The 17,838-nt window shown below is 44.2% G+C and overlaps 4 protein-coding genes across 5 annotated transcripts; 2 read left to right on the top strand and 2 right to left on the bottom strand.

The window, feature by feature from the left end:
- Positions 1-308: 308 nt before the first annotated feature.
- On the bottom strand, positions 309-17,828 carry LOC117142627 (probable aminopeptidase NPEPL1). Of its 2 annotated transcripts, XM_033306729.1 has the most exons (7): positions 17,651-17,828; positions 17,356-17,574; positions 9,324-10,345; positions 9,098-9,254; positions 6,962-7,138; positions 683-793; positions 309-602 (listed from the first exon to the last, which is right to left on the bottom strand). In XM_033306729.1, exons 1-7 carry the CDS (start codon positions 17,795-17,797, stop codon positions 471-473), a joined length of 1,965 nt encoding a protein of 654 aa, XP_033162620.1. In that variant the 5' UTR covers positions 17,798-17,828; the 3' UTR covers positions 309-470. The 2 variants fall into 2 exon arrangements, with proteins under 2 accessions (XP_033162620.1, XP_033162621.1); XM_033306730.1 differs by lacking the exons at positions 17,356-17,574; positions 17,651-17,828 and adding an exon at positions 11,490-11,694.
- Positions 11,793-13,330, top strand: LOC117142629 (kinetochore protein Spc25). Its single transcript, XM_033306732.1, has 3 exons — positions 11,793-12,014; positions 12,079-12,295; positions 12,816-13,330. The coding sequence occupies exons 1-3, from the start codon at positions 11,888-11,890 to the stop codon at positions 13,138-13,140; spliced, it is 669 nt and encodes a 222-aa protein (XP_033162623.1). The 5' UTR covers positions 11,793-11,887; the 3' UTR covers positions 13,141-13,330.
- LOC117142628 (probable cytochrome P450 304a1) lies at positions 13,932-16,071 on the top strand. Its single transcript, XM_033306731.1, has 4 exons — positions 13,932-14,042; positions 14,104-14,355; positions 14,691-15,547; positions 15,614-16,071. The coding sequence occupies exons 1-4, from the start codon at positions 13,949-13,951 to the stop codon at positions 15,941-15,943; spliced, it is 1,533 nt and encodes a 510-aa protein (XP_033162622.1). The 5' UTR covers positions 13,932-13,948; the 3' UTR covers positions 15,944-16,071.
- On the bottom strand, positions 16,070-16,942 carry LOC117142630. The gene is made up of 2 exons (XM_033306733.1): positions 16,757-16,942; positions 16,070-16,680 (listed from the first exon to the last, which is right to left on the bottom strand). Exons 1-2 carry the CDS (start codon positions 16,804-16,806, stop codon positions 16,203-16,205), a joined length of 528 nt encoding a protein of 175 aa, XP_033162624.1. The 5' UTR covers positions 16,807-16,942; the 3' UTR covers positions 16,070-16,202.
- Positions 17,829-17,838: the final 10 nt, after the last annotated feature.

Below are 17,838 nucleotides of genomic sequence, written 5' to 3'. Positions count from 1 at the left end.
CAGCAGTAGCAGCAGTAGCAGCAGCAGCAGCAACACCAACTTGCAACACCCGAGCAGCAGCCAGAGTGTCGCTTAATTGAACAGACAAAGGACAAAGTGACAGGCAAAGAAAAAGCTGGCACAAACTACACGTGGACACGGAACTGTGTTCTTTAGCATGTTAACTACACAAACTGCAAATTAAATTGGCTTAAAAAACACCACCAATTTAGGATGGATTTGATTAAACATGGAAATTATTTAACTCATTTGATAAGCTAGTAAAGCTAAAGCTAGATTACAGGCACCAGATTCCAAAAGCACAGTCATTTAAATTTCATACATCGTGTATTTCTAAAATAATATTGATTTTTTAATGCCTGTCGGCTACACAAATTGACTTTTGATGCCGGATCCCAATTGGGCAAAGAAAATGATGGAAATGCATGTTAATCCAGTCAGGCACGTGGCACAGGAAAAGGCAGGCTGAGTTAATCGCGGCAACAGCGCTTCAAGGGCGGCTCCTCGTCGGTGGGGGCAATGGATTGGAGCAGCTTGGAGTCGGTGTGCCCGCCAAATAGGGTCAACAACAGGGCTACACCGTATCCCGTGGCTCGCTCCCCCTGAAACAGAACAGAAATCATATTAAATACGCAGGCAAATAATTATAAATCGGATATGGCAGTCGGACCGAATCACTTACACAATGGACGGGAGTGGCCATATCCACGTGAACCCAGGTGCCGGGATAGTCGAAACCCAGATGGGCAGCAATGAATAGTCCAGCGCATGAGGATTGGGCGTTCTGACGATCCTGCAAAGGCGGAAGGGAAATCTCAGTTAGACATGGTGACATATACGCTCGGATGTACATGTGTGTGTGTATATTCCTTTATGGAGTGCATTTTGTGGGTGTGCATGTGGATGTGGTGTGCTGCATGCAACAAGCAAAACTTGGCGTCGCTTTATTAAAAAAGCGTCCTGTGGCGCAGCGCAACAAGAAAATATATTTATAGAGATATATGAACAAACGAGGGTGGCTTGAAAACAAAGCTGTGTTGGTTAATATTTGTACCTATGAAAAAGCCATCATTATACACACCTCTTCCTCGATATTTCGAACAGATAAGTTAAGTGTATTAAATAGAAACTCATATAATTTAATATGCTGCATGTTGTAACTCTGCATTACCTTTGAAACGCCCTTCGCTAGCTGCAAGCCTGGGTGTGCTAATGCCTAAATTATATGCCATGCACTGGCAGCTGCGTAGCGGAAGCAGTCGCTCTACTAACTTGAGCGGAAATTGCAGCGCTTAAATGCCAAACATAAAGTACACTTTGAACATGCACACACACACAGACAGTTGGGACCGGCCAAATAAAGGACGAAAGGACGAACCAACGCACACATGCGAACACTCTGCTGACAGTTGGCCAAAAAAAGGAGTTAACTGGCAGACTTCAGCAGCAGGAGCCACGGAATTGAGCGGACAGCAGGACGACAGGACGAGCGGACAACTCGGGGATGCAGTGCTGCGAAAATTACATGACAACGCGTTCAGTTCCTCCTCAAGATGAAAATCACACACACACACACACATACACATTCGCAGGGGACGTGCAAACATCGTACGTCGAAAAGCGGAAGTCAAAAGTCCATTGAAGCAACAGAGCCATGAACCAAGTGCCCAAAAACCCAGAGCCAGACTTGAAGAATGAAGTCTGAATTTGAAGACTGCCTCTCTCACACATGAAAAATATTTTCATAAATGAAAACTGAAACTTTGAAACCATAAAATCTCAATTTAAAAAAGATAATTTAAGCTAGGTATTAGAGATTCTTATCTAAAATCAACAAATTTGCATCTACATTGTGGACAGATATATCGTTCTTGAATTTTCTCTCAGTGCAGCAATTGTTCCAGTTTCTGTTGTTCCTGCCGCTGCTGACGAAACTGCATTTCATCTCCTAACAGTGGCGGTACTGCTTTTGGCGGTTTTGCAGCTAATAACCAGCTTTTGTTATGAAACTTGCGGCTGAAGCTGCTCTGGCCGATGGTGCACATAGCCGGCATGTCTTGGCCGCTTCAGTTCGGTTTGATTTGCCTGGGGTGTGTGTGCTGGCAAAACTTTTCAAACGCAATGCTTCCCAATGAACCAATTTAGTGAATGGCAAACGGAAGTGGTAAGCCACAGAGTTGCTGTTGCAGTTTAAAGCCAAGCATGAGATTCTAATTGTCTCGAAGTCGAAAACTTTCGAGCACATTAAATGATCAGATTTAAGCAATCTGCTTATTAATTAATTATTTATTTTTTTATAGCTTATTCAAAAGCATTTCAAGTATCTTAAGCACCCCCAGCGACATGTTCCTATAACTTTCGGCCAAATCAAGATGGGATTACGCGCAAATAGGAAAGGTCAACAAGGTCGCTATGTTACTGCGGCGCTAATTAAATGTTTAACCTTTGCCGAGCCTGATCAGAGCACTCACGCACATGGCATGGCATTCAGTCCGAATCGAATCCAGTCGAATCGAGTCGGCCTTTCATCAATAATGGCAAACATTTGTCAACATAATGTCATTAACATTGATTGCATTAGACCCGTCCTGATTGTCTGTATGTGCGTGTGTGCGTGTGTGACCACGATGATGTGAGTTTGTATCTGACTAGGCCTTTTGTAAATAACGAAGCAACATCCCCCAACCACCCACGCACCCGACCCAAAATCTCCGCCAGAGTTTGACAATGGGTCGCCGACTAATTGCGGTTTAGAACGTGACCATTCGAGGACCGCCCTGTGGCATTTACCCCACCGAAATATACGACAGTCCAGGCCAAAACCATACGTACTATACACGCACATTCGCATCCTAAACATCCGCATTTGCGATTAACTTGAATTGAAATTAGCCAGCCGGCGACATTGTCTCACACTCGAAGCAGTGCTTAGCGATATTCGATCTGTGATAACTGCCAATATGTATGAATGCCGGGGTTATTGCGAGATTACATCGGTGACCGATTCATGCCCCGCGGCATCAAGCAGTTGGGAGTATCAATTACGCATTCATTCAATAATCGGGACGAGCGCTGAAAAGGATTTGGCTTCGATGCCATCGACTGGTTTCGCTGACGGCGGCTACAGTTTTTATTCAATTTGCACGATGTCGCAGCTAGCGCTTTAAAAAACTTTCCCGCCGCAGGAAAGAGCGCGCAAAAAATGTATATTTATATATATACTTTTATGGCAAAACAGAATTTTATAGGGGAAAAGGAAAATATTAGAAAACTATGGTGATGCTCCTTTGATTTTAAACAAATTTGTAAAATTTGTAATCCTATAATGTGTGAACTCAAAACGAATGGTAAATCTATATTTTTATAAGCCGCCTACTTTTTTGGATAAATACCGATTTTTAAGTTAGCTTTTGGCATCTCTGGCATCGGAGAAAGTTAAGCGGAAACCGACGAATAACAAGCGGAAAGATTTGTGTTAACAAAGTCACCGCCCCTTCGAGTAGGCAACGGAAATGGGGATCATTTCGCAAATTACGTGACTTGCCCCCCACCTCCCTCTTTTTTTCAAAAAGCAGGCGAAAAATCTCCATGGAAAACTCCGCATTTGGACCACTGAGCTTGGGCTTTATTTATAAACTGCTGCGGCTGGCTTTAATCAAAAAACTTAACCCCGGCTAAGCATAACCGCAACAACGATGAAATGCTCGGCGCCTGGAGGTCGTGCCGTAAAAAACTTTTGCCGCATAAAAAGTTCAATTTAATTCATTAAACCACGTAAAAAGTCGCCGTACAATTGAATTTAAAATGTCGACGCCCAATAAAAATGAACTGAAAGGGGGAGGAAGGAGGGAGGGTCGAAAAACAAAAACAATTACGCATACGCCGCGTGTGCGGCCAAGAGACTGCAACACGTTGCTGCCACGGAATGGGTTTATCTAAAATTCATGCCCCTCCGCGGCAAGGAAGACGGGGAGAGCAGCTTTTTACGATTTAACATAAAAATCAATTACCAACAATGGGAAAATTTCACAGTCATAAAACGTCGAGTAACTTTCGACTTAGATTCCTGTGTGCGACGACGTCGGGAAATTGAGAAACAATTGGAAATGTTTAAGCAAATTTTATTGTCCCGTCGCCGTGTTGCTTATGTTTTACTTATGACACCGCACCGTGGAGTCCCCTTCCACCACGAATATCCTGCCAGCTAAGAAAGCCGCAGACAACAGAAGCCTGCGAGTCTGATTTACTCGAAGGAAGCCAGTTGAATGGATGAATAGATGGATGGATGGATGGCTGGTTTCTAGGTCGGACCGTCGTGTCTCAGGGTCATAAAGTTGTCGAAATTTGGGATAATGTTATTTTTATTTCTCTCACTTTCTGTTTGCTTCTGCTCAGTGGAGTGGAAGAGGGAATTTGGTTTTAAAAAGCAAACGGCCTAAAGCTTAAAGGCAACTGAAAAGTTATTTGCTGACTATTGAAATTTAATGAGCAGTTGTTACTCAGTCGATACTGCGCACATAAAAAATTCATTCATTTCTTACGTTACATATGATTTTGTTTAAAATAAATTCCAATTTAATAGTCTAAATTGGGTATAGAATGAGCTCAAATACTTTATACTATCTTTTTGCAGTTATTCCATAAAAATACGATTGTGTTTATTGCCATAATTAAAACGCTGAAGCTGGCAGCACATTGACAGAGCCAAACCACTGACAGACCATTGGGAAAATGGCAATTTAAAAGTGGTTGCCGAACAGACCGACCGCCATCGATTCCTGCAGTTTGACCCCAAAAAGCGAGAACCTCCTAATTACCGGCTTAAATGGTTTCGCTTAATTCGCGAATACGCTGCATGTTTTAAACGAGCACACAGATCCCTCCTGACAGCCAATAGCCGCAGATATCACCACGCACCATGGGGATCACACAACTCGAATAGGGCGTAAAACAAATGGGAATCCTTTATTTAAGGACGGCGGCGACCAAAGGGATGGGATGTGGGATCATCACCTGCGCAGATGACCATCTGACCACCAGATGCTAGTGCTGGTGCTGGTGCTTGCCAAAATGAGCTGAATAGGGCCGCAGACTGAAAACCAAAGCCAGCGGCCAACAAAGCGCCCTGGCGACCGCTAACAACACTCATAATCCCCCCATTTAGTGGCAAACTAGGGGAAAAGACACCCGAAAGACCAGAAAAAATACGGCTGGCATAGGTGGGTGTGGAACGCAAAAAGCTAGCTCATGTAATTTAAACGCTGCGCGTGGGAATTTGCCTCAAAAGCCAGAAAAAATGCGACGACGCTGATGGGTGGTAATGGTAGTGATGGTAGTGATGGCTCGGCTGGGCTGGCATTTTACCTTTTTCGCATTTAACGTTGAATGCATTTGGAATTTAAAACACTTTATCACAGACACCATTGACAAAGTGCGCGGCGCTGTCACATCAACTGCAGCACGGGGGGCATCAAAGGGGTAAGGGTGTGTGTATGGCATGGCCATCCTGCAATGGTGTGATATTTTGACTTGATTCCCATTTTTTTCAAACTGCGAGAGTGAGCAGCCTGACGAAAAATCAAACAGCCAACTTGCAAAAACGACACAGGGGAAAAAATCTTTGCCAAACTAAACAATTATCGGCGAAAATTGGGGAAATTAACGTGAAACTAACTAACTAAACTAACTAAACTAAACTAAACTAACTAACCTCAGCTGCTAATTAGATTTAATACAAATAATATAAAATAAACTTCATTAAATGTTTGCTTTACTTTTCTCACAGTGTACTTATCGAAAGGTGGCAGCGTGGGCGATTGGCAGGTAGCCAAAATTGCCACGCCACTTGACCTGCTCCGCATCTACGCACCAACCTGGCAACCAACCAACCAGACAGACAGCCAGCCAGTCAGCCAGCCAGTCAGTCCCTGTCCGCTCCTGGCACCTCACCACGACGATCCCAAACTCCAAGCCGCCCTATTCCTATCCACCCAGAACCCCCAATTCATCCACCGCCCAATCCGCCCACGGCGTGACAATGATGAATGACCATTGATCCGAGGCGCTTGCGACGTACAATAAGGTAACTCGATTTGGTTGGTTGTTGTGGCAGGAACTGGAACCGAACCAAACTGAACCAAACCGAATGGAGCAGGAGAGTCCCGGGGCTACGACGCACCTCGCTCCGGTGGCCAGTGCCCAGAGATGGGCCAGAGATGGGTTTATGGCTCACCTAGTGCCATCGCAGTCCACCCTCGCCACTCCGCAGCATTCCTGTCCAGGATTCCCTGGCTCTGGCTCTGGCTCTGGCTCTGACTGGCCTTTCTAATGGCTGCGAAAGTGGCTGGTGGCGTAGATTGAACGCCAAAGTTTTTGATACATGCGAATGTCGGGGGGTGCGGTGTGTGTGTGTGTGTGCGGCATAAATCAGAGTAATACTAATCAATCTTTAAACCAAACATGACGTTCATCATTTTTGCACAACGGTGCGGTCGAGTGTAAGACAAAAGAACAACATTGAGTGCAAGCGATAAAGTTAATTAAAAATGTGTGTAAAATATCTCTGGAGAGTGCAAAAGGCAGTGGATTTCGATGTGTGCCTGTGGATGTGGGAAAACGCAAAATGAAAATGAATTGAAAACAAATGAATAAAGTTACACCGAAACTTGATTAAAACTTTCTCAAAGTCACTCGCTTTCTATCGAATAATGCGGGTGGCCGAAAAAGTTCACAGCCCGGTTGTCTTCAATAATGCATAAATTAAGTTACTTTTGGGCATTGATTTCGCTGCAGACCGCTGTTAATCTAAGAATCTAACTGCCACAAAAGAAGGCAGCAAGGTGTGGCTGGAGATGCCAGAATGAAATGGCAAAAGCAGATAGTTCAGATAGAATAAGCAGCTTAAAGATATATATTTTTTCTTGAAAAACTAGTTTTTAAATGGTGCAAGAAAAGTACTTACCGCCACCGAGTTCTTCATATCGGCAATGGCCGAAGCGAATTCCGAGAAATGCAATTCGGGGCAATAAATTATGGATGCCAATAAATCGCCGGATTTGCGTCCAGCCTGCAACGACTTTGCCTCCCATGTCTCCGAGTTTGTCAATACGGCACCATGATATTTGCCTGTTGCAACGCCCTGGAACGAGAATAAGTTGGCAGATGTGGTATATATATGCATGGTAAAAATCGTAAATGAAATATTCAAGGACCTGCTGTTCGGGCGTTATTCGCTTAAGAATGGGTTTCGCACCCACCGGGGAACGTTTGATAGAAAACAAGCAACAATCAACAAAATGCCAGCAATAAAACTGTACACCAACTAACAATGTTAGGGCAAAGACAAACGGGGGTAAGCGGGTATAAGGGGGATAAGGGGCAAGGGCTGCCGAGCAGAGGGTGCACGAAAATTGCGAGCTTCCGACGCGGCTGGCAATAAAAAGGTGCAAGGTTATTTAGCACGAGCAACACCCAAACAAGAGGCAAGTACTCCGTGGCGCGTGTTGCACGGCTGCTGGACAAATGAAGGCAGCGCCAGGAGCGGCAACAAAGCACTGCCAGGAGCAACAGCAGCAGCAATACATTGCGAAAAGAGTACAGGTTTAAAGTATTTAAAGTATTTAAAGATCGCTCTACCTTTATATTCCCTATATCTGTCATATATCAATCTAACTTTTCAAAACTGAGGTTTATATATCTAGCAATATTTTCCACATATATAAAAGCCTAAGAGTTTCTCCCAGTGCATCCACTAGCCGTCACAGAGCAGAAAACAACTGCAAAAGGTGTAACAAGGCAGCAGGAACATAAAATGTGAAAGCGAAAAAGTGTTGCCTGCCTGCTTTTTGTTCTTGCAACAACAGCGGCAGTGGCAGTGGCAGTTGCCCCAATGCTGGCAATTAATATTATTGCATCCCGTCTAGGTGTGTGTCTGGGTGTAATGAAATTAAGCACAACAAGCGAACCAAAAACGAACCAAATTCCGAACAAAAATGGCAAAACGTGGCAATGTTTAGAGACGAGCGGCGGCGATGTGGCACGATGGTTTGTGCCACTTTTAGGCTGGGTAACCAAAGGCATTTCGCTGCGAACAATGCAGCTTTTGGGACGGGCGGGCTGGTTGAATGAAAATAATAATAAAAAAATAGCCCAGATGCCACGCCCCCCTCTGACCAGTTTCGATTTATTTCCCATCGAACCACAAATAACGTAAATTGGCATCATATTTTAAGCAAATTGCAGTCAAGATTTATGGTAATTGTGCGCCATCGCAGCAGCTACTCACTTGCTTCCCCCCTTTCCGCTGCAATGGTGAGCGAAACCCCAAGCCCACCGCCCACCGCCCACCGCCCACCGCCCACTGCCACGCCCCACACCACCACATCGATGCAACCCGAAAGCGACCACAAACGGCGAATCCTTCGCTGTTGTTGGTCTGCCAATGCTGGCGCTGCTATTCCTCCAAGTTTGCCAGCGAAAACCAAATTTGCAATTTATTTTTCCAATTAACCTCGTGACTTTTATAAAGCGTGGCATAAATTCTCGCATAGCAAGGCCAGCCATTTCCCCAGTTACCTGCCGCAAAGATCTCTCGAAACCGAAATTACCTTGGACACCGGCAACATCATTTGCTGCCTGCATTAGTGGCAGAAATGTGAATTCAATCCCGGTGAATTGTTGCCTTTAATGCGATTAAAAGTGGCAGAAAGGAAGTTGGCAACTAATTGTAGCCTCGTGGAATAAAATCAGTCAGTCTATGAAGCTGATAGTTTCAGTAAATATCACTCTCTAAATTATTCAATGAAATCTATTCGCATTTATCTTTTTTTACATTGTGCTGTAAATTTGGTAATTGAACGAGTTCTTTGTTTTAGTCTGACTTTCGATGAATAGAAAAACCAAATCTAATTCAAAACAAATTCTACATATGCTTGCCCTAATTTCTAAGTGCGATCTAGTTGTAAACCATAATCGGACATTCCCACGCTAGAATACATTTAATTGATTAAACTGGACATTAGTATAATAAACAATAATCGCGTGTTAGGCACATTCTTATCAAAACAGGTCGCTATGCTAACTTTATAGAATGCCTCACCTGAGCTCCAGTCAATGTAGCCATGTCGAGAATAATGTTGGCCTTCAGATCCTTGTTGGCGTAGCAAACGCCATCGGCGAGCACCAAGCGACCCTCGGCATCCGTGTTGTTGATCTCCACTGTGCGGCCCGAGTAAAGGGTGTGAATGTCATCGGGGCTGCATAAAAAAGTAAACGCATTAGTATATAACTGATCCACTGAAGGCAAAACTAAGGTGATAACCCACCGAGTGGCATTTGGTCCGACAGAGTTCTCCGCCAGGCAGAAGACGGCATGCAAGTTATCCCTAAATCCGCACTGGACAGCCGCGTAGAAGGCTCCGAGAATCGCCGCCGCTCCGCCGCAATCCCGCTTCATGCCGGGCATGCCGGTCTTGGCCTTGATGCTGAGGCCACCGGTGTCGTAGACGATGCCCTTGCCGACCAGAGCGATGGTCTCCTGGGCGCCCTTTGGCTCATGGGAGAGCACAACGAGGGCAGGCGGCACAGCCGCAGCTTTGCCCACGCCGTAAATGCCGCCAAATCCTTGCTCAAGCAGCTTCTCGCCACGGATTACTTTTGGCGTAATGCACAGCTCCCTGCCCACATCCTCGACTTCCTGGATGAAGTGGTCGACGTTCATCTCGTTGCAGGGCATGTCTACAATGCGAGCAGTCATTCGAATTGCCCGTGTGGTCTCATTCAGGCAATTTAGCTCGTCGTCTGTCAAAGGCTCGCTCTCAATGCAGCCATCCTTGTTGATTAGCACAAACTCAACATTGACTACGTTGCGTCCTGAATTTGCATTTCCATCTCCGCATCCAAGATTTTTGGACTGACTTGAGGCCAGCAGATTGCCCGTTTTGCGGGAATAGAGTGGAAAAGCGCGAACCACCGCACAGGCGCTGGCGAATAGATTCTCGCGCTCGCAGACCAGCACCACGCTCTCCTCGGAAACATTTAGCACATGGTTCTTCACCAGACGAGTGATGGCATGAGCCCGGGATGCCGTATTGTGCCGGGATGACTTCAATGGCAGGGCAGCCACGGTGGCCACATCGAGGTAGAGGGATACCTTATCGGTGGGCGCGGGATGCAGACAAGCGACGGCATTCAGGAAGGTCTCCTCGTTGACGCGCGGACTGAGTTTGCTCTCAAGATGACTGAACTTCAGCAGATTCAGATGGCGCAACTGGCCGATGATCAAGACCGGATGTGTCTGCGGATCAGTGCAGCCCAGCGACTCGTTAAACTTCACGTCCGTGGCCATCTGTAAGAGAATATGTGTACGAATGAGTAAAGATTCAAGTTTCGAGACGCGGAATGGCTAGCCAAATCCCAGTGATAAGCCGCCGGTATTATCTTATCGGCGCTAATCTGGCATTTAGCGCTCCAAGTGCCCCACTTGCTTATCAGTCGACGACTTTGCACCACAGGGGCGGTCAATGGATGCAGCCATCCATAAATCACGAGAGCCAAAACCGGCGAGATAAGCAGTGGCATTCGGGTTATGGGTAGGGCCATCTGGACAAACAGGGGCGTTACTCATCGGTTGCAAGCGGATGCAATGCAGTAGGGGAATTTTAAGACTAGGTATATATGGTATGGGTACCTATACTGGATTTAAAGTGCTCCAAATTTGAAGTTGTAGAAATTACTACAGTAGTTATAAAATTCTAATAATAAAACACAATCACTGATTATGTTAACAACTAAAAAGCATTGGGTTCATAAAATGAAGCTTCAAAATAAAAAATAAATTATTTTTAAAATATTTTTACCTATAATAATCACACTAACATAAACAAATATAAATTGCATTGCATTTATAACGATCAAATTAAGATAAATTTGCATAGCAATATGAATTCTAATTATTTACATAAAATTTTCAGAGTTTTATTGAATACATAAAAATATCTTATAAAATCAAAGTAAGTTTTTCTTACAAATTATTAATTTTGATATATTTTGGTACAATAACATAACTTAATATTTTTCATTTTCCACTTAAAGCCATCAATTTTTTAGTTTTACAGTCGCAAGGCAATAAAAACAAACTACCGAAAAGTTATCGTTCACCACATATCTTTACGACACTCCATAAACTTGAATGGGTTTTTATAAGCAAGATATCATTGTGCATAAAGCGATTTAAGTTTTTAAAATCGCAAATGCCACATGACCTTGAATTCGGTGCAGCAAGAACAACAAGTGGGTCGTTGACCGATTCGCGGCATTTGAAACCGAAAAGTGGATAAACATCTAATTTACCCATTTTCAATTTGATTAGACTGGACACTCGATATATAGAAATATGCAAATTCTATATTCTCTATTTTTAGACTCTTTGTTCGCAATTTTTTCGTTTGCAAAACGTTTTTTGCACATTTTCTGCCTTTTTGTTCGCTCACCTTTTTGAAGCGGGCGCTGCTGTAGGTGCGAGCGAGATGGTTGCGTATTGCCTGAACGCCGAGCAGCAAACGCATGAAATGCTTGCTTTAGAAATTGCACAAAAGTTTGCAAAAAGTGCCGACGTTTTATATTTAGTTATTTTGCTGCCAATTTGACTTGCAATTTTTTGCTTGCCGGCTCTTAGAGATGCGTCTTGCACGCCGATAAGTCGATGTCAACTATCGATAAGTGCAGAACTAAATTTTTCATTCAGCCTGGCCACCCTGATAGTGTCGTGGAAGTGTCGTCTCTAACGGAAAGTACCACCTCTAATTGGAAATCAAAACAAGCGTCTGGAAGGAAAATCGGCGCTTAGTTTTTGAAGATTTTAATTAATTTCACTAAACTGAGTTTTAAAATGGCAATTATTATGGCCGAATCGAGTTACGAAAGGCGCGTAAAGGCTTTGTACGAGAAACAAATTCGCATGGAAGCCCTTGAGGCGAAATTCATCAAAAAGGTCTATAAATTCAACAGCAATTTGTGTGAGTTGATGGAATTTATCTACATATATCCACTTTAATTGATATATTTCACTAAATATTTTAGTGGATGTCAAGGAAGCAGCTTGTCGCCATCAGCGGAAAGTGGGAAAGTTGCAAAAAGTGCTCATGGAGCGGCGGGAGGAGTTAGACAAGCGAGTTTCCTTCATAGAGGAACTTGATCGAGAACTGGAGGCCACCAAACTCCGCGATTTGGCCATGAAAGATCGGATTAAACAGCAGAAAATGCTGGTCAGACAGCGCAAAAACGAAATCATGGAAAGGTCAGCATTCAAAGATTATCGTATTAAGATTTTCCGGGCTCCGATGGGTTCGATTTTGTAGATCTTGTCTAGAAAATTCAGGATGATAGCATACTTAACTTCCATATTATACATAAAAGTAACTACTCATATTGATTTTTAGTCCATCCAAAACTACTATTGGTACAAAAATGTATGTTTATTTAACTTATGATATCTTACAAAGAAAATGTCCCTTTTTCATTCCGCTGTTGGATTAAAAATGTATTATCAGCATGCTCTTTACATGGGTAGTTGCACTTAATAGCTATTAGCTAATCAAATGCTATATTTACTTCTACAGAAAGTCTATAAAGTGTCAATAATAGGCATAGTTAAGGTCGTGGTCCAAATTTAACTATTTAACTAACATACGCAATATATTTGCTCAGCCTCACATGCGCACTTATTTTCCAAACAAATCAAATTGAACCGCGGTCAGTTTTAAACTAATAATGAGAGCAATGTGTGCTTATTTATATTATATTATTTATATTTATAGCATTCACACGCTGTCGAAGACAACAGAAACCTACATAAATCAAGATGCGCTGCCGGCACGTGTGAAGGGTGTCACTGTACTCCGTGGCGATAAACGCAACCAATTGATACCCTTTGATCTGAAGTCGACTGATGTGGAAGGACTGGACTCACTGTGCCAGCATCTCGAGAGTCTAAATGTCGACATGGCGCAGTGGCAACAACTCATCTCGCTGGCCATGGACGTGGCTATGGAGTCACGTGCTCCCACTACTCCGCCCAAGGAAGCGACCAATTGCAACTCCATAATTGAGATTGATCTCACATCGCCGACGTGCCACATCTGACTACCGATTAACTGATTTACTTGGACTAGAAGGAAGCCTCTTTTCCAATGGAGCATTTTAGCTCAATTGGAAGTTCATCTTATTTGGATTACAGCAGTTTACTCTAGCTCCTTAAGTACAGCTTGTAAATACATATATCTACCATTTACGATAACTGTATCTCCCAAAATATATTTTTTCTTTTTTCTGATATATCATCTTCACCGGAGACTTAAATAATTTTAGAGATATCGCCAAAGAAGAGATGTCGCGAAAGACTCCAGTGTCAATAGGCTCAATTCAAACTTATTCAAATTCAAAACCAGGCTAACATTTCAAATCAAAAGTCTTGTTATCATATTTAACAAAATTTACAACTAACTGATTGATTGGTTTTTAATATGCTCAAATGAAATAATATTTGTTTGGTTTAGTGAGTTCTCTATTACTAAAAATACTAAATAAAACCTTATTTTATATATATTTCAAATACGTTTGGGTAAATTACCCAAACATTATTTATACATTATTATATTATACATTATCCAATATTATACATTATCCAATACATTATTTACACTTATTTTATCATGCACCTTGCATTATTATCTCAGACCTTTTGACTTGGCGGCCCGTGTTAATCGAGAAATCTCGAAAGTCACAAGCGACTCGGAGTGCCACCGCCTAACCGATCTATGAATAAACAGCAATCCATATAGATTGGCGCTGCTCAATTGCTATTGTCCGGCGAAAGTTAGAGCGACTTATCGTGGCTACAAAAACGCAGTCGCACCGCAGCCACGGACTCAGTTGCTGTCCGGAATCCACGATGATCACGGAAACGCTCCTGGCGATCTGCACGGCGGTGTTCCTCTGCCTTTCGTATCGATATGCAGTGGGTCGACCCGCCGGCTTTCCACCCGGTTCGTTTTGGGTGGCCTTGCGGCTCTCTGGGCGGAATGAAGCTAATCGGGTTATTCACAGGTCCTCCAAGGATTCCGCTGTTCGGCAGCTACCTCTTCATGCTGATTATCAACTATAAGTATCTGCACAAGGCGGCTCTGACCCTCAGTCGGTGGTACAAGTCGGATATCATTGGACTGCATGTGGGTCCTTTTCCGGTGGCCGTTGTCCACAGTGCGGATGGAGTGCGCGAGATCCTCAACAATCAGGTGTTCGATGGACGGCCGCAGCTCTTCGTGGCCGCCATGCGCGATCCCGGCCAAGATGTGCGAGGTGAGTCCGTATCGTATCGGCCAACGATTGTGCACACTTGTAATGGCGTTGTTGAAATAATAATGGGGTCAATCGTTAATTAATTGTCGCGGCTGGCGAACAAAACACGCTTATCGCTCGCAAACGATTGACACTTGGCGCACTTCGCAGCCAAAAAAAGTGAAATCTTGTTTGTTTTGTGATATTTTATAGATCTTTTTTCAGTTTAGAACAATCAGTTCACACTTATTTGGTTTATTACTTATACTATATTTATATATAAGTAGTTTGGCCTGCCACCTTGACTGATTGATTGCTATTTAATAATACTTTTTTATTTTTGCTGCTCTTCGCAGGCATCTTTTTCCAGGATGGCCCCCTGTGGAAGGAGCAGCGTCGCTTCATCCTGCGCTACTTGAGGGACTTTGGCTTCGGACGACGATTCGACCAACTGGAGCTGGTCATCCAGGAGCAGTTGAACGACATGCTGGAGCTGATCCGCAACGGTCCAAAGTATCTGCATGAGCACGAGATGGTGAAACCCGGAGGATATCGCGTGCTCCTGCCGCTGCTCTTCAATCCGTTCTCGGCCAACGCCCACTTTCACATTGTGTACAATGAGTGCCTGAGTCGCGAGGAAATGGGCAGATTGGTGAAGCTCTGCCAGATGGGCATACAGTTCCAGCGGAACGCGGACGACTACGGCAGAATGTTGAGCATTATGCCCTGGATCCGGCACATTTGGCCCGAATGGAGTGGCTACAACAAGCTGAACGAGTCCAACCTATTCGTGCGCCAGTTCTTTGCCGACTTCGTGGATAAGTATATGGACAGCTACGAAGAGGGTGTGGAGCGCAACTTCATGGATGTCTACATAGCTGAGATGCGCCGAGGTCCGGGCTATGGTTTCAATCGGGATCAATTGATCATGGGCCTGGTGGACTTCTCATTTCCGGCCTTCACTGCCATCGGAGTGCAGCTATCGCTACTTGTCCAGTATCTCATGCTATATCCGGCAGTTCTGCGGCGGATTCAGAACGAGATCGACGAGGTGGTGGGATGCGGACGACTGCCCAACCTGGAGGATCGCAAGAACCTGCCCTACACGGAGGCCACCATTCGCGAGGGTCTGCGCATCGAGACGCTGGTTCCCTCGGATGTGCCGCACAAGGCACTGGAGGACACCGAATTGCTGGGCTACCGGATACCCAAGGTTAGAAACGGTTCCTATCTATTTAATTTTAAAACCCGGGGTACTTTCCATTATATATCCTTACAGGACACCATTGTCGTGCCCAGCCTGTATGCCTTCCACTCGGACGCCCGTACTTGGTCGGATCCAGAGCAGTTCCGGCCGGAGAGGTTCCTGGACTCGGAGGGCAAGCTCTGCCTGAAGCTGGATGTCTCGCTGCCCTTTGGAGCGGGAAAACGGCTCTGTGCCGGCGAGACCTTTGCGCGCAACATGCTCTTCCTGGTGACGGCGACCATGTGCCAGCACTTTGACTTCGTCCTGGGCCCCAATGATCGGCTGCCCGATCTCTCCCAGAACCTTAACGGACTGATTATTTCGCCACCAGATTTCTGGCTGCAACTACAGGATCGGCATTGAATGTAGCCAAGATATTAGAGTTATCTAATTTTAAGACAAAGTAATTTTACTAATTACGTAATTTCGATGTTTTTTAAGGATTTTGTTCCGTCACATTTCGAAAATATTCTAGAATTGCCCAAATACTATTATGGGATGCACAACAACGAACTCTTTATTTTAACATTTTCGTTTGTGGTATTAAAGATCGCGATCGTAATCGGAAATGTTTTTGCGGCGGAACTTGTGGAGAGGATGCGATTGGAATTAGATGGGTTTCTTAGAAATCCTCATTTTCGCTGTATATGCAATCGGAATCCGAGTTATCATTTAGAGTTAGAACATTCAGCTCCATGGAGCTGTTGGATGATATATTCAATGAGACCAGCGAGGCCATCGAAGAATGTACTGAGGGATTGGGAGACTGGATGGCATTGTACTCGGATTCTGAATCCGGATCGTATTCATCCTCATCGTACATTTCCTCTTGCGGGTTCACGGATAAGTTGTCCGAAGGTTCCAACTCGTTGGCGGCTTCCATCGTTGCACCCTGAGTCTCGTTGCGCAATTCGATCACTTCTTGGCGGATCTGGAGCTGCTCCTCCGCGATGGTGGCCACCAGATGCTCGAGACTGCTGATCTTGGCCTCGTACTCGGTCAGTTTCTGCTTCAGCTGACAATTTTCGGCCCGACAGTTGGCCAATTCCAAACAGGCGCACATGGCGATCTTGGCGTCGTCCGAGGTTGCGGACCTGGTACTGTGTGCAAACCACATTGTTACCACAAGGAACATATACGCCGGATATCGATAGCGATCTCTTGGCCAAAACTTACATGTTTAAGCCACTAGAGTCCTTATTATGAACCGGGCAATTGAGGGACATTTTGAGACTTGAAATTTATAGGCAGTTCAGTTCAGCAATTGTCTCACGACAAAATCAACTTTGACCTATTCGTACTCGGAAATTTCACCCAGAAATATTTGACACTGTTTTACTGTTCCCTTCGATTCGAATGCAAATGAGCTTCTATAAAACAGAAAGTCTACAACTGACAGACATTTCAATGTCCATTTTGAATGGGTCGCAAATCGAATATAAATCATATGATCTGTTTAAATTACTGCAGATTGTTTGTTTTATTAGCCGAGCTGATAACAAAGACAAAGAAAGAAAGAAAAGTTGATGGCCAGGTGATAATTGTTTGGTTAGAACAACGACAACTTGTTCGCTATGAACCCAGTGTTTTAAATTCACTATCAAAACAGGTGAATAAGTGATAAGATAGCAAGTGTGTTACTACACACCGAAGTTGAAATACACTTTAAATTATATGTTCTTCAAAGTAACTTTTATATAAATAATTGCATATTATGCTTAAAGCATAATAGTATTAAAATAAATGCAAATAATATTTAAAAAACTGGCACTTACGCTTTCTGGTGACTTCTTCAGCATGCATTTACGCCTCGAGCGGATGGTGCTGCATTTCTGGGTACAACTACTGATGCTCCTTGGCCTGCAGGCCGGAGTCCTGGGCTTCCGGGAACACTTGGGCACTGTATTCTTGCGGCAGCATCCCATTTGTTTGAGTTTCACCGATTGACGCCGATGACGCGAAGTGGAGCTGTTGCTGACATATTGTTTCTGGTACTGCAGGGAATTCAGGGAAGGGCACCAGTTGAAGTTCGCTGGTCAGGGGGAAAGTGTATAATCCCTAAGAACTTACTTTCGTTCGGTACCGGTTCTTTTCTCGCGAACTCATTGCGTTCCAGCACCCCGCTCCCTGACGCAGTGCCTCCTCCATTTGGTGTTGCGGGGATTTAAGATGTACAGCCACCGTGTAACTTAAAAAGCCGTTTGGATACGGTTCCATCTCAACTAACAATTTTCAGCTAACGTACCGAAATTTGGGAT

Source organism: Drosophila mauritiana, chromosome 3R (genome assembly GCF_004382145.1).
Source record: "Drosophila mauritiana strain mau12 chromosome 3R, ASM438214v1, whole genome shotgun sequence".
NCBI lineage: Eukaryota > Metazoa > Arthropoda > Insecta > Diptera > Drosophilidae > Drosophila > Drosophila mauritiana.
The sequence above is the reverse complement of the archived record's forward strand: the minus strand, read 5'-3'. Positions and strand labels throughout refer to the sequence as shown.